A 24,985-nucleotide genomic window follows, 5' to 3' on the forward strand; every position below is an offset into this window, starting at 1 on the left:
AAGTTGTAGCAAGGGTCAGTACTTCCTTTTTATTGCTGAAAAATATTCCATCGTATGCTATATGCTATATTATGTTTATCCCCTCTTCAGTTGATGGACATTTTGGTTATTAGCACATTTTGGCTATTATGAAGAACGCTGCTATGAATATTCATGTACAGGTTTCTGTGTGGACATAGTTTTCAACTCTCTTGGATATATACTTAAGAGTAGAATTGCTTAGCATTTTGAGGAACTGCCAAGTTGTTTTTCCAAAGCGGTTGTACCATTTTATAACCCCATCAGCAATGTAGGAAGGTTCCAAATTCTCCACATCCTTGCCAAGACCTGGCGGTTACTTACTTACATTACTTACTTACTTATTTTTTTTCGGCCATGAGGCATTCAGGGTCTTAGTTCCCTGACCAGGGATCGAACCTGTGCCCCCTACATTGGGAGCATGGAATCTCAATCACTGAACCGCCAGAGAAGTCCTGGTGGTCACTTTAAATTTAGCCTTCCTAGAAGGTGTGGTTTTGATTTGATTTTCCTAATGACTAATAATGTGGAGCATCTTTTCATGTGCTTATTAATCACTTGTATATCTTCTCTGAAAAAATATCTATTCAAATTCTTTCCCCATATTTAAATTGGGTTGTTTGCTTCTTTGTTGTTGACTTTTTATATTCCAGTTATATGGTTTGCAAATATTTTCTCCTATTTTTTTGTTTTGGCCGCACTGTGTGGCATGCAGGATCTTAGTTCCCTGACCAGGGATCAAACCGGTGCCCCCTGCAGTGGAAGCGCAGAGTCTTAACCACTGGACCGCCAGGGAAGTCCCTCCAATTTTGTGGGTTGTCTTTTCACTATCCTGATGATATCCTTTGAAGCATAAAAGTTTTTAATTTCGATGAAGTCCAACTTATCTGTTGCTTTCTTTTGTCACTTGTGCTTTTGGTGTCATGTCTAAGAATCCACTGCCTATTCCAAGATCACAAGATTTCCTCATTTCTTTTCCTCCCGAGAGTTTATACTTTTAGCTTTCACACTTAGGTAGATGATCCATATGGTGTGAGATAATGGTCCAAATTTATTATTTTGCACATGGATATCCACTTGTCCAAGCAGCATCTGTTGAAGACACCATTTTCTCCCCCATTGAATAGTCTCAGTAAACTTTTCAAAAATCAGTTGATCATAAACGCATACGTTTATTTCTAGAGACTCAATTCCTATTACAGGCGTACCTCAGAGATATTGTGGGTTTGGTTCCACACCACCACAATTATCACAGTAAAGCGAGTCACATGAAATTTTTGGTTTCCCAGTGCATGTAAGTTATGTTTATACTATACTCCAGTCTAATAAGTGTGCAGTAGCATATGTCTAGAAAAACCATGTACATGCCTTAATTAAAAAACATTTTATTGCTAAAAATGCTAACTATCAACTGACAACACACAGTTGCCACAAAACTTCAATCTGTAAAAAACTGCAATAAAGCATTAGCGCAATAAACGAGGTATGCCTATACATCAACCCATATGTCCATCCTTATGCCAATACCACACTGTCTTGGTTACCGTAGTTTCACAGTTAAGTTTTAAAATCATAAAGTTTGAGTCCTCCAACTTTGTTCTTTTTCCAGATTGTTTTGACTATTCTGGGTCCCTTGCATTTCCATATAAATTTTAGAATCAGATTCCTGCATAAATTTTGGCAAAAAAAAACCAGCTGGAATTTTGATAGGGATTGTGTTGCATCTGTAAACCAGCTTGGGGATTACTGCCATCTTAACAATATAGTCTTCTGATCTATGAAAATAAAATATCTTTCCATGTATTTAGTTAGGTCTTCTTTAATTATTTCGATAATGTTTTCTAGTTTTCAGTGTACAAGTTTTTTTACACTTCTGTTAAATATATTCTTAAGTATTTTATGACTTTCGGAAAATAGTTTTTATTTATTTTATTTATTTATTTTTGGCTGCATTGGGTCTTCATTGCTGCGTGCAACTCTTCATTGCAGTTCACGTGCTTCTCATTGCACTGGCTTCTCTTGTTACAGAGCACGGGCTCTAGGTGCACAGGCTTCAGTAGCTGTGGTGTGCGGGCTCAGCAGTTGTGGCTTGCAGGCTCTAGAGCACAGGCTCAGTAGTTGTGGCACACAGGCTTAGCTGCTCCACAGCATGTGGGATCTTCCCAGACCAGGGTTCGAACCCATGTCCCCTGCATTGGCAGGCGGATTCTTAACCACTGCGCCACCAGGGAAATCCCACTTGTTAATCTTCTAATATAGAAAATACAGAAAAGTACAAAGAACAAAACAAACATTAACCGTAATCCTACTAGCAGTACGTACTGGAAATCTGAATTTTTGTCTTTGTAACACATTTTTGTTTTGGGAACTGCCTTATCCCTCCAATTCATTCATTCATTCGGGTATGATTATCAGTAATATTTCCTTATCTCCTTCAGCACAGGGATGGGCATGTCTACTACCCCAACCAGCTGGCCTATACAAGTGGACATAGTGATTGGTATTAAGATGGCCACATGACCCAAGCAGGGCCAATCAGAATTCTCAGTGAATGAGAAAAAGGATTAGTTTTTCCTCTCTAGGATCAGAAGCTCAAGATCCTGGAAGGTGCCAGGAGGCCCTAGGCTCTCCTGACACTATCTAAAGAGTTTCTCTGAGAATAAAGCTAAGACAGAAACCAAGAGATTAAAAGGAGAGAGAAAAAATCCTAATAATATCCTTCAGATCCCTGGCTCTCGTGATGCCTAACCAATTCCATCACGGTAACTCCCAGCTGCAGAGCCAACAGATTCCCTCTTTTGCTTAATCCTGTTTGACTTGATACTCTAACAAGTAAAGAATTCCAGTACACATGAGATAATCACTATAATCATTTTGATGCATGTGCTTTCTGTCTTTTGAAAAGAGATTTCTTCAGCCTTCTTTTAAACATCATGTATTTAGTACCATTACGTTGTACATTCACATCCAATGACAAATACCACTGGCAGCTGCCAAACTGATCAATATGTTCCTGTAGAACTATTAATCCACAGAACACATCAGTGTTAAAAAGCAGCCCACAACTGCTTTTCTCCTCAGCTGCCATGTATACACATACATTTTAGCAGGAAATAAAGTACCTTCTTTCTTTTGTGGAAGAGTCTCTCTTGACTTCCATTTCTGCCTGTTTGGCTAGCAGGGCAGCAGCTTTAGCAGCTTCTACTTCTTCCTTTGTCTTTGCAAAACGAGCAGCTCTCTCTGCACGGTCCTTTAAAACAGTTGTTAGATACTAATTATATTTCACTGCCAGAAAGATCTAGTTACACATTTCCAAACATAAGGAACATAAATATGCATGAAATTCCTTAAGGCCATACATGAACTTCATCACTCTGATTCTGGTATTTTTTTAGTTTTATCAACTTTCAGGGACCAGAGTTATTAGTAAACAAACAAGGACTTGATTTTGGTCACTATTCTCTCTCTAAAGCCTAGAACAAGGTCTGGCACATAACAGATAATCAATAAATATTTACTGAATGAATAAATAAACGAACAATATTAAGTAGGGTGTAATATGTATTACAACTGCTTAATTCTAAAAGCAATTGTTGGGGCTTCCCTGGTGGCGCAGTGGTTAAGAATCCGCCTGCCAATTCAGGGGACATGGGTTCGAGCCCTGGTCCGGGAAGATCCCACATGCCACAGAGCAACTGAGCCCGTGCGCACAACTACTGAAGCCTGTGCGCCTAGAGCCTGTGCTGCACAACAAGAGAAGCCGCTGCAATGAGAAGCATGCACGCCGCAACAAAGAGTAACTCCCACTCTCCACAACTAGAGAAAGCCTGCGCACAGCAACAAAGACCCAATGCAGCCAAAAATAAATTAATTTTAAATAAATAAATAAATAAAAGCAATTGTTGCAAAAGTATCCTAAAGCTTGATGTGTCTAAATCCTTTGAATGTCCTAAAAAAGAATGCTTATGACTAGCAGAGCCTGTGACGTTGCAAATTCTTAGCTTCTTTCCTAGGGAATCTTTGAAAACTACCTTTTCACTACTGATAAAATTCATAATATAACGCTGAGAAAAACTACTTCCAAAAAATCATCTCAATTTTAATCTTAACTGTATTTTAATTCAATACACAATTTCTAGGAAAAGAAAACAGAATTGGTATGCTCTGAGTCCCTAAAATCTACTGTTTTCGTGTGCCCTGTCTGGTAGTAAACCAAAACCATTGTGCATGAAAAAACAATTTCACTAATGTTCTAGAGTCAAGCATTAAAAATAAACTTAATACTCACCAGTGCAATCTGCTGTTTTATACGCTCTCGAGCTGCCCTATCTTCTGCCTTTTCTCTGTTTCTTTCCTCTAACATTCTTTTTGTTAATTCTTCTTCTTGCTTTCTTTTATAATCCAACATTTCTTTTCCAGTTTTCCTCCTCTCAATTTCCTTCTTAATCTCTCTCTGAATTAAAGAAAAAGTAAGTTTTATGAGCCAAAAACAAAATTTAATAATCTTCCTTTAATATTATTTTGTATGCAGGGAAAGCCAGTTGTAGGGTACAGCTAAAGGGAACAGAACAACTTCACAAAATCTAGGGGTCTAGTAGAATGTATTAACAGCATGGGTTAATGGTCAAATGTCTATCAATTTATAAGTCTTTGCCAGTGGTTCTGTTAAGATTATGGTGTGGTCAGTGTCATTTGAAAAAAAAAAACATTACACGTCTTTAGTTTCTGAGGGGCCCTCTAAGGACAACCTGGTAGTCATTTATTTAGCTTGAAGACCTGATAACCTTCGTATATTAGAACCCCAAAGAGATGACACAGTTCAGGTGCACAAGGTGAGAAAAACCAAGAATGCACTAGAATGCAGCAACACCAAAGGAAAAATTCAGCAAAATATCTACGCATTTCTTTTTCACAAAACTAAAACTTTGAACTGCATCAAACCAATTTTAGTTCAAGTCCCTTTATTCTTAGCGTAAAGGATTTATTGCAGAGGAAGAAAAGATGGTCCAACCTATTCCTAGCAATTTATAAAAAGAACACAAAGTGTACACTATGACCTTACTACAGAAGACAGGTAATTCCCCTCACTGTGCTGCAACACTGAACTATATAACCAGGAAGCCATTCCAGGTTTGCCAAACTGAATAGGGAATCAAATGCTCCCTCACTTAAGGGAAGAGAAAAACAATGCCAGGCACATGCACTTTACCTGTTCTTCCTCTTTCCTTTTCTCTTCTCTCCTTTCTTCAAGTTTTTTGGTTAGTCTGTATTTTAAAAGTTTAAAAAGTACATTAACTGAGATACATCATATTAATATAAATTACATTTAGAAGATTTCTTTAGCTAAAAACTGGGGAAATGTGGAGACAGACAAAAAAGCTCCTGAAGGCAAAGCAACAACTTACCTACCTGGTCCCTGCCCCTAGGGAAATCCATGAGTAGTCAGTGGGACCATCAGAAGCCTCACTCCAGCTCTAAGTGCCTTACCTCCTACTTAACATTAGTTCCCATTCCTCCCAATTTATCAGATCTTGATTTTTTTTGTTTTGGCTGCACCATGTGGCTTGTGGGATCTTAGTTCCCCGACCAGGGATTGAACCTGGGGCCTTGGCAGTGAGAGCTCGGAGTCCCAACCACTGGACTACCAGGGAATTCCCTGAATATTTATTTGAAAATATGCATCTTCAAATACATATGTATAAATCAATGACTTATAAATGCTTTACTTCTTACAAAGACGTAAACAGTATTATGGCACAAAACTGTTAAAAAATAAAAGCAAAAAGCTGAAGGCTAACATTTATAAAAACCAGTAATTCCAAAATTGATTCTGAACTGTGAGAAACTCAGCAATTAAAAACTAATGATTCTGAAAGCAGACAGTGGTAATGGCTGCACAATCTTGTGAATATATAAAAACCCACTGAATTGCATACACTCTGAATTTTATGGTATGTGAATTATATCTCAATTTTTAAAAACTAATGGCACTTTCTCTCAGAGGGATTTGGGTTACACAGGTATATGCATTTGTTAAAACTCAGTTGAACAACTTGTGCCAGAAATCAAGGGACGCTCAAAGAATGATGGTTTAGAACCCCAAAGAGATGATGAAGTTTAGGTGCACACAGTGAGAAAAATGAATGTTGCGCTAGAACGCAGCAACACCAGAGGAAAAACTTAGCAAAATGTCTACAGATTTCTTTTTTACAAAAAGGATGTCAAAAGGACATAAGGCCCAGGATGAAGAGGTTCCACTAACCAAATGTGAAGCAATCTGTGCATCAAAAAAATTGTAAGAGAAATTAATTGTAACACATTAGGGTTAAAAAAAGGACCCATGAAATATCTTACTGCTGACAGAAGTTTTGAATTGGTATAACCACTCTGGAAAACTGTTCAGCCAGTATCTATGACCCAGAAATTCAGACTCCTGAAAATACACCCAAAAAATATGTTCACCAAGACATGTAATAAAAGAATGTTCATAGCAATTCTATTCTTAACTGACCCAAACTGAAAATAATTCAAATATCCATCAACAGTAGACTGGATAAATAAATTGTGGTATAGTCAATACACAGTCAATATAGCTATACAGTAACAAGCAACAATTTGAAGTGCTTACACGATTTTAATTATATGATCATATGACCCGGATTTTTGAAATGCTGTCTAAGCAGCTAATAGTTACTTCCCAATGAAAACTGTTTCGTTATTAAGAGCTTGTCAACATTTTATCTAATCTCAACATTAGTATCCCTTTTTAGAAGCTTAACAAATTTTGTGTATATGTATCTTCTAAGAGTGCTTTATAGTTTTTTTCAATTTAAGAAATCTCAAACAGCTGTAGACCCACTCTGTCCTGACAGGCTAACTATAAAAGTAATAATGCTCAATGAAGAAAACTTGGCAACCCCAGAACAAAGCAAAGAAAAAAATCTCGAATTCCAATTTCATAGATACCAGTATAAACACTTTGGTGCATGTCTTAAAATATCTTTTTTGGACTCATTATACTATATAACACAGATACACCAGTATGTGTACATATAATTATTTTTTAATTAAAAATGGCATATTGGGCTTCCCTGGTGGCACAGTGGTTGAGAGTCTGCCTGCCAATGCAGGGGACACAGGTTTGTGCCCCGATCCGGGAAGATCCCACATGCCATGGAGCAGCTGGGCCCGTGAGCCATGGCCGCTGGGCCTGTGCATCTGGAGCCTGTGCTCCGCAACAGGAGAGGCCACAGCAGTAAGAGGCCCACGTATCAAAAAAAAAAGGCGTATTATATTCTATTTGCAGAACCGTCAGGCAGACACAAGCAGACACCCCTTTACCTAAGAATGGAAACTATTGGGGGTAATTCCCTGGCTGTCCAGTGGTTAGGACTCTGAGCTCTCATTGCCAAGGGCCCGGGTTCGATCCCTGGCTGGGGAACTAAGATCCCACAAGCCATGTGGCGTGGCCAAAAAAAAAAAGAAAAAAGAAAAAAAAAAGAATGCACTATTAAGAAATAACAGAAACTCCCCTTTCCCACAGGAATTAAATAGCACTTGATCTCACCCCACAATAAAGGGCTACCTGCCATGTTTCTTCACATTCCCCCCAACTCTCGAAATCTTTTCCTGATTTTTCATTTTCACTTCACCCCAGGATCCCAGGGTGATGCAAGTAAGGGTGCACAGTGGTGGGCTTGGTGTTAGCAAAGCAGAAAGAAACAGAAGAGGATGAGCCCCTGGAACTCTGGTTCCCTACTGCTCTTCTTCCAGACACACACCATTTCACATTGCTGTGAGAGATCTACCCTGCTTTGCACCTCCAGATTCTGGCCCTGCCCCAACTCCCATGAAGAACAATCAGAATCTAGGTTTTGCTAAAATGAAGCACATTTTTACTGAATCATGAGCTAACCCAAATACCCAATATATCAGCAATCATTTTGAACTCTGGTTCCCCATAACATCTATGTGAACAAGAAAATATCAAGTCTAAGTAATTTTTCTTAACTTCCATATTACACGGAATGATTTTTAAGTCAAGATTTTAAAATATTCCTGCTTATCCATTCACCATTAACTCTCAGTTATCTTTTAAGAATCATAGTATAAGACTATGATTTGATAATCACTACAAAATTAAAAATACTAAACTAGAAACCACAAGAAGTCAGAAATTTGATTATGAGACCAACTAATAACACATGACACTTAATAGACACCCACTTATGCAGAACCCAGGCTCAGTACATAGTCTTAAAATTAGATGAAGTTCTTGCCCATCTGGAACTTATCCTATGACACAGAGAGATAAAAGCAGAAGTAACAGATGGAAACACATATACCAAAATACTAGTGAAAAAGGGATTCTTAAAATTATCAGACCTAAAGCTGACCGACGACTTCAGAGATACAGAAGTTTTTACTTCTAGAATGTAGTTTTTATGGATACAAATAAGTTGGTCAGGTAATAAAAAACTTCAACCTAGAATTCTGAAATTTCATTTGTGTAATTTTAGCTCTTATTCAAATCAATGAAATAACTGAAAACCACTGTCTTTCTAACAAAATACTATTTCTAAAAACAAGACCAAACCTTTCCACTCTGATGGTGAGCTCCTCTGTAGGTCTCTGATTTGAACATCCACCAGGCTCTTGAGACACAGTGGCCTGGCCTGAAATTTCTCCTCCTTATTTAAAAAAAAAAAAAGAAAGAAAGAAAAGAATTAAGAAGAATATTGCATTCAATGCCAATTTTTAAAAAGGTATATATCTTTTGGGTTACAACGTCTGTTAACAATCTTGTTTCTTAAACAATACATTTTCCCCCTAAGAATGGAGTAGGAGATAAGAAATGAGCTATTACTAGTGACAATTCTTACGTTTGGATCTGGATACAAAAGTATATAAATGGGAAATAAGGCAGCTACCCAGCTGAAAGCCACTGAGATAAAACATGAAATATTAATCTGGCAGTGAGAGATATAACAAAAGTAGACTAAGCATGCCTGGCCAGGGGTAGGCTCTACTCTAAAGAAGCATAGTCCAATATCTTTGGTATCCCATAGGGCAGCAACTAGTCAGGGACAAATGGCTACTCAGCACTGGTAATAAGGCCAATGCAGGTGAGAGACTAAATTTTTAATTGTATTTAATTTTAATTAAAATTGCCATGTGTGGCTGCGGTTATGGCATTCAATAGTGAAGCTCTAGGGACCTCCCTGGCTGTCCAGTGGTTAGGACTCTGCACTTCCACTGCAGGCGGCACGGGTTTGATACCTGGTTGGCGAACTAAGATCCGGCATGCTGTGCATCACAGTCAAAAAAAAAAAAAAAAAAAAAGGGTGGGGAGGGAATTCTAGAGGCCAAGTTTGATACTCAGTATCACTCTAGACTTATGATGACCCAAGGGATCTGCTTCTGCACACCACAATGATTCCTTAGAAAAGCTTTTTACGTCTACACTAGTATTCTTTTAAGGATCTCCTGAAGGACTGAATTTTGTCCTGGTCTGCTGTAGAGGATAGCTATGGTCTGGTACTCCCTTTCAGAACCTCTGCTATTTCCTTCCTTACCACTCACCATCAACTTAATTCTTCTTTACCTTTTTGATCCTTGGAAGAGCATGGACTGTGGAGCAACAGAGTCTGGGTTGAATCCTGTTGTCACTTTAGTAAATAAGTTACTTACTCTCACTGTACCTCTTCTGTAAAATGGGGACAGTAACCTCATAGAAATGTCATGAGAAGTATGTGGTAATAGAAGTAAAACGCTGAGACTTTTACTAGGACTAGCACATAGTAAGTGCTTCAGTTATTACAGCAGTAGTAGAAATATTAGAATTATTAAGCAGAACCAAAGGTACACATCTCTTCTTACCTCTGCATTCAGTGCATCACCTATGTAACTTGAAATCAGTCACAGTAGGAATATTTACACTTTGGAAATTAGCAAACACTACCAATAAGGGTTTTTTATCTCCCCCCAAAAAAATCGCCTTTTGTTAAATATTTACCAGCATACCATTGAATGAAACCCTTGGATAAGAAGTGGTAACCTCTGGCAGCCAGTGTGTGTTCAGTAGGAAATTAATCACTTTTCTTTAGTAAATAAAATGAATGCCAAGGACATTTGTATCTTTTTTTTAATTTTGTTGCGGTACACGGGCCTCTCACTGCTGTGGCCTCTCCCGTTGCAGAGCACAGGCTCCGGAAGCGCAGGCTCAGCAGCCATGGCTCATGGGCCCAAGCCGCTCGGCGGCACGTGGGATCCTCCTGGACTGGGGCACGAACCCGTGTCCCCTGCATCGGCAGGCGGACTCTCAACCACTGCGCCACCAGGGAAGCCCGACATTTATATCTTGTTATCAGAAAAAAAATTTAAGAAAACTTCTGAAGATAATCTGTGGACAAGCTGAAAAGAAAAGTACTGTGTGTAACTTAGGTGGATCTATGACTCATAAACAAAGAAAAATGGATAGAAATAAGCTAAAACAATTGATAAAAATCCAAACACAGGGACTTCCCTGGTGGCACAATGGTTAGGAATCTGCCTGCCAATGCAGGGGACACAGGTTCGATACCTGGTCCAAGAAGATCCCACATGCCACAGAGCAACTAAGCCCGTGCACCACAACTACTGAACCTGTGCTCTAGAGCCCGCGAGCCACAACTGCTGAAAGCCCGCGTGCCTAGAGCCTGTGCTCTGCAACGAGAGGCCACCGAAATGCAATGAGAAGCCCGCGCACCACAACGAAGAGTAGCGCCCGCTCACCACAGCTAGAGAAAAGCCCGCGCGCAGCAACAAAGACCCAATGCAGCCAAAAATAAATAAATAAATGTATTTTTTTTTAAAAAATCCAAAAACAACAAAAATTTACTAGAGGACATTCTGTCTTTAGGTTTAAGAAGACAACTGGAGGGTTTTCCTGGTGGTGCAGTGGTTAAGAATCCGCCTGCCAATGCAGGGGATGCGGGTTCAAGCCCTGATCCAGGAAGATTCCCACATGCCGTGGAGCAACTAAGCCCGTGCGACACAACTACTGAGCCTGCGCTCTAGACCCTGGGAGCCACACCTACTGAGCCTGCACGCCACAACTACTGAAGCCCACGTGCCTAGAGCACGTGCTCTGCAACAAGAGAAGCCACTGCAATGAGAAGCCCGCACACCACAACAAAGAGTAGCCCCCGCTCACTGCAACTAGAGAAAGCCCACGCGCAGCAACGAAGATCCAACACAGCCAAAATTAAAAAGATAAATTAATTTTAAAAAAATGATATATTGGACTCCAACTCAAACAAACTGAAAAGCTTAGTGTAATGTAAATATTGCCTAGATAATTAATGATAAAAAGGAATTACTGTTAAACTTTCTAGGTTTCATAAGGGATAATGGTATTGTGGTTATTTTTTTAAAGTGCTTATCTTTTAGATACCAACATTTTTTGTTTTGTTTTTGCTGTGCCGTGTGGCTTATGCGATTTTTAGTTCCCTGACCAGGGACTGAACTCGGGCCCTAGGCAGTGACAGCACGGACTCCTAACCACTGGACCACCAGGAAATTCCCGGTACCAACATTTTTAAAGATGAAATGATATAATGCCTAAGTGTGTTCTAAATAATAAATGGCAAGGAGACGAGGAAAGGGGGCATAGATGAAACAATATTGGCCATGAATCAAAAATAGTTGGGGGACTTGTCTGGCGGTCCAGTGGTTAAGACTCCGCACTTCCACTGTAGGGGGCGCGGTTTGATCCCTGGTCAGGGAACTAGATCCTACAAGGCACGGGGTGCAGCCAAAAAAAAAGTTGGAAGACAGGCAATGGGTTCATGGGATGGGATTTCTTATACTATTTTCTCTACTTCTGTATATGTTTGAAATTTTCCATAATGAAGCTAAAAAAAAAAAAGCTACAAAGAACTGAGATTAGAGTTGCTACTCACCTCGGATAAGACAGAGTCTAACAGTTTGAGTCTAACCAAATTAATTGCCTACTAAAACAAAAACATCAACACTCTTTGTGGGAATATAATAGAATCCAGAGTGTTATGTGTAAGTCTTTTTTTTTTTTTTTTTTATGTGTAAGTCTTTAAGTAGCACTAAAGCACTCAAGTTAATGGGAAATTACAGAGCATCAAATTTCAGTTCAGTAAAGGAAGAACTTTTCTAAAAACTAGGGCTTTGACAATAGAATAGGCTTCCTAGCAAGGTACTAAGCTTCTTGTCATTAAATGTATTCAAATAGAGGCTTGATGATTATCTATCCAGGATGCTGGAGCACGATCACCTTTTAGGATACTAATATTCTAACTTCTTAACTTATCTAACCCTACATTGCCTAATACAAAGCTATATTACACAGAACAACTCTGACTGTGCATGATCCCTAATATACAGTATAAAATTTCTCCTCTGCCTTTTCTATCAACCCCTCTGCAGTCACACCTCCTACTGCTACAAGCTCTATTTTACAATTAACTTTTAATTCTAATTTTAAAAATGCAAATACTATTCTCTTAAAAGTGTATAGTATTTTATGTTATAAAAACAATTTCAAACACATCAGTTCACGTGGTCCTTTCGATATCCTCTGGCTGAGAAGAGATTTACAAAACTCATGAGTATCATAATGACAGTCCCTGAACCACAGCACAGTAGCAGAAATTACTACTATCAGCTGTTCTGGACTGTTGCCTATTTGGGTTTGAAGGACAGAGTCACTGACTTGATCCCCTTCTGCCACTAAATGACAAACATATTAAATTTAAAGTTAAATGAACGTGCAGAGGGAAAATACAGTATTCTTATTTTTAAGGATATTAATCCACGGCCTTTATAGTGAAGTGGAGTGTTTAGTGTACCCAAAAGGGTACATTAAAAATTACCTGTTGCAGAATCTGACTTTGTATCAGAAGTGGGTGGTGTCTCACAGAGCTCTACATTTCTGGACTGACAGTTTTCAGAAGTGTTGTTATGTTCAAATGAGGTGGATGGAGTAGAGACTGAACTTTCTGACTGGCCACTATCTGCCACTGATATTTCACCTTTTAACGAGTGCATCTAGGGAGAAAAAACATTGGAATTTAATTACAGATAAGAATCTAAGTTTACCATGGTATATGAGACCAAAATATGAGCAAGTCAATTTGTACTCTACAGAAGGGAGAAGTACTAAACTTTCCAAGTAAATCAATCTAAAATGTATAATCCTAAATATGACATAATCACATTATGGAATTCAACTGCAAGGTGACAAGAGCACAAAAAGATATTTAAAGCACACTGTTGATTTTTCTTACAATCAGAATTCAAGGAAAAAAGTTACAAGCTATATTAGCCATCTGCCCAAAGTGGATGCAAGTGAGAAACTAAGTAAGGTCCTTAAAACAAGTCAAGCAATATACTGTTAGGGACTTTAATGTGACAGCAACTCCCTTTTGCAACAAAATAATAGTGACTGCATTATGTGGCTGGCTGAGGGAGAAAAAGGGAAAGGAGAATAAGAAGTCACTCATGTATTAGGTACAGGCACCTCGAACTGCATAATGTTATTTTCAAAACCAGTCCAGAAAGACAGTATTTACTACCTTTTGATAGCATGGTTAGTTCCTGAATATTCAGAGTGGCTCCAAAAATATTCCAATGTCAAGTTCCTGACAAACCATTTACCCATGTTTATACAAAGAACAATTTTGTTTCTTCTCACCTGCCGGACTTTGTGGATTCTGGTAACAAGTTCATCTGCAGGAACACTTCCTGCTATTACTTCCAAGGGAATTCCACTGTCTCCAATAAAGAAACTGGATGGAACACACACTACAGGATCTGTAGAGTTTAATTAAGTCTAACAATTCATGGGAAACAAGAGAATAATTTTATGAAACACTATTGGTAACAAAGCAAAAGAAATCATCTTTGTGAATTTCACAATATAATCAGCTAACATGTTCACAAAATAATTTCAACTACCCTATCACTATGCCTGTAATGCATGTGATATGTGAATTATGATTTACCTATATCACATATATAAGTGGAAAACATCCACTACATTCCCCTCTATCATAACTTTTACATCTATCTTACCTCTTGCTAGCTACTTCTAACATTCCAACCAAACTGCATCATATTGCTCTCCAGCTATTCACAATTTATAAAAGTCCCCAAGGGGACTTCCCTGGTGGTCCACTGGTTAAGACTCTGCACTCCCACTGCAGGAAGCAGGGGTTCCATCCCTGGTCGTGGAACTAGGATCCTGCGTGCTGCACAGTGCAGCCAAAAAAAAACCCAACAAACTCCCCACGATTCCATTTGCTACAAGGTACTTACTGTCTCAAAGGACACTTAGTAATATAAAGTTTCCATAAACAAGAATGCATGAGTTCCTAAATAAAAATGAATAATTTCTAATTGTCATGAATCAACCAAAAGAAAGGAAACTCCTCAAGCAAAATATATATAAAACCAATTCTTCATGGAAAGGATACAGATCTGTGAAAACTGTAGGCAGGCTTCACTGTAAAACAAAATCAAACAGAAAATCACTAGATGAATACAAGTATTTCCCAAATATTGTTTTTATAAAAATTTACTGTAGCAATTACAAGTATTTTTCTTAAACTATTAGTTCCTTTCATAGCCATCAACTGAAAGGGGAAAAACATAATCCTTATCTCACAGACCTTTTTTGGTTTGTTTTATAATTTTCAGATTAAAGAGCACTTGTTCTTGCAACCCACACACTGGTGGCCAGATCTGGCACCTAAAAATCAACTTAGCATCTGCCCCACGTGGCTTCCTCAGCAGCAAGTATTTCTGAATACAGTATCTTAACTTGTAATAAGAAGATATTAATACCTGTGACTTACTTGTGCAAGTGATAATACTTTTATAATAACAAAGAATTCAAAAAAACCTAAATATCCACCAATAAAAACTAATGAATTGAAGCAGCAAAAAAAAAAAAAAAAAACTAATGAATCATGCAATTGCAAAAAGGATAAAGGTATAAAAAGGTATGTCAAACTACTACCATTTTTGTAAAAAAGGGGAGGAAAACAAATATATTTTCTTGATTTGGTTGCCTCCAGAGAAGAGAACTGGGTGGTCAGGGACAGGGATGGAAGAGAGACTTTACACTATAATACAAATAAAAGACACTGATCAATGTAGAGGAGAAATTCCAAGAATCAAATTAATGCTTCTAAGAACCAGAAATTTGCTTCATTTTCTCTGAATATAAGGCATGATTATCATAAAAACATCTAAAAATACAAAAGTATAAAGAAAAAAATTACCAAGAATCCTACCTTTTCAGAAATAACCACTGTAAACTTTTGATGCATTTCCAATCTATTTTCAATGCAGGACATAACATAAACTAACATGTTCCTAGAACATTAGGTAGCTTTGTTACTATTATATAATAAATAAAATTTACTTTTCATAATTTAAAAGACACACTAGATTCTATTAGTAGACTGTCCAAAATGAAACAAATATCAACCATCACTATACACAGGTATCCCTGCATCTAATAGAAATTTGTTTTTAAAAATACTGGATATATCAGTCTGTATATAAATCTCAACAATTCTGAAATTCTCATTTCTTCCACATTCCCAATAAACCTCTACATTCCTCCTGCCATTACTGACTCTAAAAGGTGCTTCTGGAAGAAAATGAACAATATCAATGACACAGTAGACTCTTTTAAAAAACGATTACAGCTCAATAAATATATAGTTCACTAACTGCTGCTGTTGTGAGGCAGACTATACTATGATTTGCTTTGTGATGTTTTGTTAATAAAGAAAATTTTTAAATAAAAAGTTTACAAACTTATAGGTAAATTTCTGAATATTTTAATCTTGACAGTAATTTTCATTTTGATATTACCAATATCAAAAGGACAGAACTACCACTTTAAAACTGCTAATGAATTAATGTTTCCAGGCATTTATCATTGATGGTTGCTGCTAACATAAAGAGAAACAACAGAGCATTATGTACCCTCTAATGGGAGAATGGAAGACTTACCACCATCTATGAAGTAGTCTTAAGGGGGAAAAAACCTAACCTGAATCCAACTGTCAATTTACAGAAAATAGAGGACAGAGTAATAAACTAAATGACACTAACAGAGCTGCAATGAACAAAACCTGTACTATAGGAAACTACATAACGAATGACCTGGTTTCCCAAGAAAATAAACTGCAAAGAAAAAGAGAGACACAGAAGCGAAGCCTACAGAGTAAAAGAGACTTGAGAGAGATCAATGCATCACAATGCGTGGACCTTGATGGATCCTGAACCAAACTGTAATAAATTAAATTAATAATAAAACCATGACTGATGAGAGAACTGAAAATTTGAACACTGAGTAGATATTTCAAGTTAAGAAATTAGATTCATTTTTGAAGTATTACAGTTATGTTAAAAAAATTAAGAATCCTTATCTTTCAGAGACATACCAAAATATTTATAGATGAAGTGATTTGATGACTGAGATTTATTTCAAAATTATATGGGATGAGTTGAAGTGGGTGAGGGAATAGATGAACAAGACTGACCATGAGTTGATAACTGTCAAAGTAGTTGACAGTACAAGGGGGTTCATTACACTACTCAAGCACTTCTGTGTGTGTCTGAAATTCTCTATGCCCCCCCCAAAAAAAAAATTTAACGGGGGGAAGAGGGATGTATTAACAAATAAAACAGATTTGTGCTTATCAGGTCCTACAATGGACCTGTAAATGTCCTTATTCTTATTGAATAAAATGGTTCCATTTTCAAAAATAGGATCCAAAAGAGTGGTCAACCTTTCAGAGATATTTCAGAACCACAGTTCCTTTGCATTACTGGTGCATGTCACATAGCTACTTGGCAGACCAAGAATTCATAAGTTTTTCAGTATGATATAATGATGAACTTGAAAAATGGCAATCAGAATTTAAGTCCCTAAAATGTCTTAGACAAAAATCAACATTCTTATAGTCTAAGAGTATCACCATAAATCACAACCAAAGACAATGGTTAAAAATTTTTTTAATTACAAGATTAAAACATAAGCAAACCTTTTGGTATCAATTTTAATAGCAACAAAACTGTTTGAAGATGCTTCTGTCACTTTCTCATCTTCCCAACTTGCAGCCATCTGTGTAGACTGCTCATCATCACCTGTAAAACATTTCAAGCATTCTTAAAACATAAGGCCAGTATCTGCTGATTCTTTTCCCTGGAAATCTGGAACTTCAAATAAAATGTAATCTCACAAATAATATTTTCTACCAAATTTGAATTTTCCATAAATGAAAAGTGTGACTTATATGCATTGTTAACATTAATGAGGGCTTCCCTGGTGGCGCAGTGGTTGAGAGTCCGTCTGCCGATGCAGGGGACGCGGGTTCGTGCTCCGGTCCGGGAAGATCCCAGATGCCGCGGAGGGGCTGGGCCCATGCGCCGTGGCTGCTGAGCCTGCGCGTCCGGAGCCTGTGCTCCGCAACGGGAGAGGCCACAACAGTAAGAGGCCCGCATACCGCAAAAAAAAAAAAAAAATAATAATGAAAAACAAAATACTGCTATTTAGATTATACAAAGTGTTTTCTAAATGAAGACATCCGAATTATGATGCAAATATTATCACAATAATTAGAAGTCATGGGCAGAAATGTGACTACTTTGGCTTTTCTACATATGATTTTAGAAAATAAATGTACAATACTTTTCCTTTATGCAGCATCTTTCTGTTGAGTTCAATATCCTCCACACACACCCCACTTATTTTCCAGAATTCCTCCAAGGTAGACAGAAGCAGGTGCAATCCTGTCTGCAGTTTTGGACCTGTCTTTTGTTATAGGCATACTAATTATAAAAGTTACACTGATCCAAAACTAATTATGCTGACAGAATTCAGCACGGTGGCTACTTTGGTAGAGCTACTATTGACTGGGAAGGAGGATGAAGGAGGCTCTGGGGTCTTGGAAATATTTATATCTTTTTTTAAATTTATTTTTATTTTATATTAGAGCATAGTTGATTAACAATGTTGTGTTAGTTTCAGGTCTACAGCAAAGTGATTCAGTTATACATATACATGGATCTATTCTTTTTCAAATTCTTTCCCCATTTAGGTTATTACACAGTATTGAGCAGAGTTCCCTGCGCTATACCATAGGTCCTTGTTGATTATCCATTTTAAATACAGTAGTGTGTACATGTCAATCCCAAACTCCCAATCTATCCCTACCCCCCAGTTCCCCCCTGGTAACCATAAATTCATTCTCTGTGAATCTGTTTCTATTTTGTAAATAAGTTCATTTGCATCATTTGTTTTTCAGATTCCACATATAAGTAATATCATATGATAGGAAATGTTTATATCTTATCTGAATGATAGTTACACAAGTGTATTCATCTATAAAAATTCATCTAGTTGTTCACTGAATATATTTCATTTAATATACTGTATGCCATACCTCAGGGACAAAATGTTTTAAAAGTTATACCTATCAAGAAATTATTTCCATTTTAGACTTGTAATATCCAGATTTTGGCATAACCACTTATTGGTGGGCAAAGGGAAACTTACCTGAGTTAAGTCACTGAAAAATATTTCTGAGGTTAGCAGAGCTAAGTGCTTTTTCAAAGGTGAGCAACCTTTGCCAATTTACGCTTAAAAAGGCTTCAGGTCACATTTTTTGCTTTACAAAAATGAGATCTTTCTATACCTACTCTTTTGTAAGCCGCTTTCTTCCCATGTGTCTTCCCGCCTTCCCCAATTTAATCCACCCTTAGCCTTCCCCATTTCAGTTATCTGTTAATGGGTAACACCATCCTTTCAGTTCTCAGGCCAAAAAGTTTAGTTATTCTTGCCTTCAACTGACGGTATCTCCAAAATATATCCAGGGACTTCCCCGGCAGTCCAGTGGTTAAGACTCTGCGCTTCCAGTGCAATGGGTGCGGGTTCGAGCCCTGGTAGGGGAACTAATATCCCACACGCTGTGTGGCACGGCCAAAAAATTAAAAAAAAAAAAAAAAAAAAAAAAAAAAAATCCCTGGCCGTCCAGTGGTTAGGACTCCACGCTCTCACTGCCGAGGGCCAGGGTTCAATTTCAATCCCTGGTGGGGGAGCTAAGATCCCACCACAAACTGTGCGGCCCAGCCAAAAATAAAATAAAAAGTCAGATTACATCAACTCTCTGATCAAAATTCTACAATAGCTCCCTATTTCCCTCAGAGTAAAAGCAAAAAGTCTTTACAAATGACCTCAGGCCTTCAGTTACCTCTCTGACCTCATTTCCTTTTATTTTTTTGCTGTCCCTTTCCTTCCTATCCCTTTCCTTTCTATTCCTCAAATATTAAAGACATTCTTTTTTTTTTTTTTTTTTTGTTTTTTTTGAAAGACATTCTTGCCATAGGTCTGTGTACTAGTTGTTTCCTCTGCCTGGAATATTCTTCCCCCAGATACCTACATGGTTAACTCTCAACTCCCTTAAGTCCTTGCTCAAATATTATCTTCTCAATACAAACTTTCCCTAATCACTACTTTAAAATTAAACACTTCAGGGAGTTCCCTGGTGGTCCAGTGGTTAGGACTTGGTGCTTTCACTGAGGGGACCCAGGTTCAATCCCTGGTGGGGGAACTATGATCCCACAAGCCGCACAGCATGGCAAAAAAATAAAATAAAATAAAATTACACACTTCAGATATTCCCAAAGCTCCCTCATTTCCTGCTTTTTTTTTCTGTAATGCTTATTACCTTCTAATAGACTATGCGTTTTACTTATTATGTTTACTGTTTATTGTCTGTCTCCCTGCATTAGAATGCATGTTTCATGAGAGCAAGGATTGTGTTCCGTTTTATTTACTGATATAACTCAAATGCCTACAACAGAACCTGGCCTACAGTAAAATACCTGGAATATAGCAGGCTCTCAATAAGTATTTTGTGGAATGAATAGCTAAATTCCTGGTATAGTATCTTGGCATGCCTACAAAAAGTTGACTAATGCTGTACAGTTGAAAATATTTTTTGTGAAATGAGATACAGGAATATTCAGTAATAAGGGGCTTGAGAAATCTGGCCACGGAAAAGTCGACAGGGACTAGAATGCACCCACAGACCAAGACCAAAAGAATGCCCATTAGCAGACCCCTAGATGTTGAAGCAGCAAACGGGAAAACTTTTATTTGCAGTGAGATCATTCTGAGCACATCTTCAGACACTATGGGGTGAGGAGAGATGTAAAATTCCAAGTAAATGACAGGACTTTCAACCTAGAAAACAGCTATATAGGAACATTTTTACTAAACTTAGAGAAGGCTGTGAGGTGATAGGGATCTTTTTCATTCATTCTTTCTTTCATACATTCACTATTTTATTCCACATTTACGTTGTGCTAGGCACTGAGCTACAAACTAAATATAAAACAAGTGAGATACTGTATGCCCTCAGTGGAGCTTAAAATCTAAAGATACAAAAAAAAGTACTTGTTTGGTCACCCTCTCTGAGGTGATATTTAAGGTAAGACCTAAAGGATGCAAGAGCTGAGCCATGCCACAAGCCAGAAGAGTTCACTACACAGAAGGAATTTCCATGTAGGGAAAGGTCTGTGTAATTACGAGTCTTGTGAACAACAGGGCGCAGGAGACAAGACGAGACTGAAGAGTTAAGGGTCCAGAGATGACGCCCACACTTAGGTTTCTCCAACTGGATGTAAGGTGGTGCCATTTACTTAGAACACTGGGGGGAAAAAAAACAGGTTCAAGCAGTAATACTTTTAGGCTTGAGAATCCTGTGAGGCATCCAAGTGGGGATGTCAAGTTGGTGCCTGGAAGGATGGATCTGCCACTTCTCAGGCCAATGTCCTTCACTCCCTCACCCATGCTGTACGACGTAGATAGGGTCTCAAGTGTTCCATCCCCACTAGCAATATCTGTCCATGAGTCAGGCTAGTGCAGCAGCAGCTGCCTGACCAAAAGTGATGGAAGACTGAATGGAATTACATTAACTCAGCAAGAGTTATCTTAACACTTCTGGGTGGGATTATTAATCGCCAACTTCAGTACCTTTAGTTTCTTATTTTTAATTAAATTATGAACTATGCTGTGGAGTTAGGTGGGCCAAAGGTTTTAGGAGAAAACAATACATCCTTGGTGGTATGAGCAGTATCCAAAAGTAAAGCCACTTAAAAGAATAGTACAGGACTTCCCTGTTGGCGCAGTGGTTTAGAGTCCGCCTGCCAATGCAGGGGACAAGTGTTTGTGCCCTGGTCTGGGAAGATCCCACATGCCACGGAGCGGCTGGGCCCGTGAGCCATGGCCGCTGAGCCTGCGCGTCCAGAGCCTGTGCTCCGCAACAGGAGAGGCCACAGCAGTGAGAGGCCCACGTACCGCAAAAAAAATAAATAAAAAAGAATAGTACAAACTCTGAAGCAAAAAGCTGTAGACCCGACAATCAGTAACTCCAACCTAGAAAAACTCAACTGGTCAAAACCTAAAGGGTTTTTTAGTCTATTTTAACCAAAAAAAGAGGCATGAAATAGTGTCTGTCAGTCACGGAGATTTTAGCCAACTAGCAACACTAGTCAGTGAACCCACACCTCTACTTCAGAATCCTTGTCAGATTATTCTGTCTTCCCAAGAATAGAATCAAAATCTTCAGTTTTATTTCTTTCAACTTACACAGCTATAATACTCTGAAAATCCTTGTTAACTCGTTGACTTAACTAGTAGTAATCTCTCTAGTCTCTTAACATCAATCCTACATATTCTTTAATTCATCCATGAAAATTTCAGTAAAATACAAACAATCTACCTAAAATGCTTCCCACTGGAGTGGTTACATGAAGCAAAGACTACCCTTAAGACCACTCCTTCCAACTATAAAGACTCCTTCCAACTATTATATCTTTTTAATTTTCAGTGAGTTGGTATATTACTATCGAGGTCTCAGACCTAAGAAAATCATGAGTTCTGGCTGTATTCTTCAAAGTCAAGAACAGAGGTCTAAGCAATCTATAAGTGTTGCAGTTTCATGACTCCACTGTCTACATACTCCTGGAGTGACACTAATCCTACCTAATCTTGGAGATTAACTTCCTAAAACTCTAGAAAAACCAACAGTATTTTCAATGAGTCAAAGGACTGACTCCTTCGGCAGATTGCTAACAGTCCTCCTGCAAACATTCAACAGTCACTGATACTCTAAAAGCATACGACAGGGCTTCCCTGGTGGCGCAGTGGTTAAGAATCCGCCTGCCAATGCAGGGGACACGGGTTCAAGCCGTGGTCAGGGAAGATGCCACATGCCGCGGAGCAACTAAGCCCGTGCGCCACAACTACTCAGCCTGCGCTCTACAGCCCAAGAGCCACAACTACTCAGCCTGAGCTCTAGAGCCCTCAAGCCACAACTACTAAGCCCATGTGCCACAACTACTGAAGCTCCTGTGCCTAGAGCCCGTGCTCCACAACAAGAGAAGCCACCACAATGAGAAGCCCGTGCACTGCAACGAAAAGTAGCCCCGGCTCACCACAACTAGAGAAGGCCTGAGCACAGCAACGAAGACCAAATGCAGCCAAAGATAAAATAAATAAAATAAATAAATGTATAAAAGAAAAAAATAAATAAAAGCGTAAGATACATGCTCATCAGTAAAAAGTTAATTGAAGAATGTATGTATTATATATACACACAAAGCCCTAAAGATCTATAACTTTATTTTTCTATTGTAATAATTAGCACTACTGTTTCCAAATGGGTTTCCAAATATGTGTTAATTAAATCTAGCATTTCTTCTTTCAAATTAACTGGTTAGCCCAGGAGTGCCTTCTAGGAACCTTTGGACACCATCAAATGTGTTTTCTGTTTAAAAATATGACTACCATAATCCTAGATTTCCTGATTTCTACACCAATTTCAATAACTACCTAAATTCTACAATTGTTCAGCTTTTTTCTTGAGAAATAAAGAAGACACTCTTTTGGAAGCTGCTAAAAAAAAAATCTGTCAAGACAAGATATAAATCCTTTTTGTGACACTGGTGTATGTCATTTAACCACTGTGGATGTAAGTTCCCTCATCTATAAAATGGGCATAATAAGCCCTGTTCTACCAACTGCCAGGATCAATTGAGATTATATATGAAAAACACAACTTAAAATGTCATTAAAACCATTACTGTACTCTTAATAAGCATACTAAGTATCATTAATTTTCCTTTCCCTTCTCTCTTTTTTTTTAAAATAAATCAGGACTACTTTTATAAAATAAATGTATTTATTTATTTTTGGCTGCGTTGCATCTTCATTGCTGTGCACGGGCTTTCTCCAGTTACAAAGACCGGGGACTACTCTTCTTTGCGGTGCAAGGGCTTCTCATTGCGGTGGCTTCTCTTGTTGCATACCATAGGCTCTAGGCGTGTGGGCTTCAGTAGTTGTGGCACATGGGCTCAGTAGTTGTGGCTTGCGGGCTCTAGAGCACAGGCCCAGTAGTTGTGGCACACGGACTTAGCTGCTCCGCGGCATGTGACATCTTCCCAGACCAGGGATGGAGCCTGTGTCCCCTGCACTGGCAGGCAGATTCCTAACGACTGTGCCACCAGGGAAGCCCTCCTTTCCCTTTTAATCCCCTTATTTCCTTACAGGTTTACCACAGTTACTTATTTATGTGAAATATAACTCTATAAAAGCGTAAGAGAATGTAAACTACTCCAGCTCTTCTAATTAACAGCACTGGGCTTACATCTTACATTTTAGCATAATTTAAAACAATTCAAAATTCCAGATTTAATGTTAAATGAAACTCATATTCCAGCAACTTGCTCTTCACCGCAATGCATAAAGTTATAGGGCTATTACCTAGCCTTCCAAGTCATGAGTTAATGATGAATAAACCGTTACTAAACACAAATAGTTGAAATAATACACCTCAAATTAACGGTAGTCACAAACACTGATTTGGTTCATGTAATGAGGACCAGCAAAACCTCACAGAAGCAAAGGTTTACGGTAAATCTAGAAGATTTCAGTAATAAAATACGGAGCAAAATAACCCAGAGCAACACGGCGTAAATGATTTAGTACACCTTCTGAAACTGTAGCTATGAGACTAGGAAGACAACAAAAAGAACCAAGGCTGGTGTGTCTACTTCTTCTAAACAAATGGTTTAAAAAAAAAAATCAACTTGCAAGAAAGTAAGTATTCCACATTAGATTCACCACTCCCATATCACTGTAAAAAAAAAAATCAAACCTATATAGACCTCAAAAGTTTGCGTTTCAGGAACATACGAAAGCCAGTAACCGTGAACATCAGGTGCTTTCTCTTTGTTGATTACCGATGACACAGCTTTCTTCCTGACAGCCCACAACTAATTACAAGTAAAACTGCCTGCCTAATGGCCTGGCTCTCTTCCCACCTACACACTAACTACACGGGCGTTAAAGCCTCCCCAAGTGGATCCTCGAGGACAGAGCGCCCTACCCGGGGGGCCCGGGAGGCGGCGATGGCGTCAGTGTACGCGCGGGGTCAGGCTCGGCGGGGCGCTGCGGGCTGAGCGGCGAAGGCCTGCTCCACCCGTCCCCTCGCCCCGCGCAGTGAGGTGACCGCGGGGCTCGGCGCGCTTCGGGAGCGAAGCCGGGGCCGTGCCTCCCGCCGGGGACCGGGAGAAGCGGGCGGTGGGGGGCCAGGCCCGGTGCGCTCCAAACGGACGGGGGAGGAGCTGAGACGCCAGGGAGACGGGCAGCCCGGGCCTCTCGGCGTCCGGAGGAAAAGCTGGGGGCCCCTGGGATTAGAAGTAGGCCGGAGGGGGTGTCCCGGCCACGTCTCGCTCCCTCGCCTCCTTCACCTGCCACGAACACCACGAAGACCGCGCCGCTCCTCTTGGCCAACGCGATGGCGGCCGGAATGGCGCCCTGGAACCACAGCATCGCTGCCCTCGGGCACAGGCGCTCTCTCGGTGTGTA

The 24,985-nt window shown here is 39.0% G+C and overlaps 1 protein-coding gene across 1 annotated transcript in view; it reads right to left on the reverse strand.

The window, feature by feature from the left end:
- UBXN4 (UBX domain protein 4) overlaps window positions 1-24,979 on the reverse strand; it is a 33,447-nt gene extending 8,468 nt beyond the window's left edge. Inside the window, exons 1-9 of the mRNA XM_024764102.1 lie at window positions 24,868-24,979; window positions 17,094-17,196; window positions 14,505-14,533; window positions 13,724-13,842; window positions 12,903-13,077; window positions 8,615-8,708; window positions 5,228-5,282; window positions 4,307-4,471; window positions 3,141-3,268 (exon numbers count right to left, since the gene is read on the reverse strand). Coding sequence (XP_024619870.1) covers window positions 3,141-3,268; window positions 4,307-4,471; window positions 5,228-5,282; window positions 8,615-8,708; window positions 12,903-13,077; window positions 13,724-13,842; window positions 14,505-14,533; window positions 17,094-17,196; window positions 24,868-24,949 — 950 coding nt within the window. The 5' untranslated portion in view covers window positions 24,950-24,979. The remainder of the gene's footprint in view (window positions 1-3,140; window positions 3,269-4,306; window positions 4,472-5,227; window positions 5,283-8,614; window positions 8,709-12,902; window positions 13,078-13,723; window positions 13,843-14,504; window positions 14,534-17,093; window positions 17,197-24,867) is intronic.
- Window positions 24,980-24,985: the final 6 nt, after the last annotated feature.

Source organism: Neophocaena asiaeorientalis, unplaced genomic scaffold (assembly GCF_003031525.2).
Source record: "Neophocaena asiaeorientalis asiaeorientalis breed wild unplaced genomic scaffold, Neophocaena_asiaeorientalis_V1.1 scaffold102, whole genome shotgun sequence".
Taxonomy (NCBI): Eukaryota; Metazoa; Chordata; class Mammalia; order Artiodactyla; family Phocoenidae; genus Neophocaena; species Neophocaena asiaeorientalis.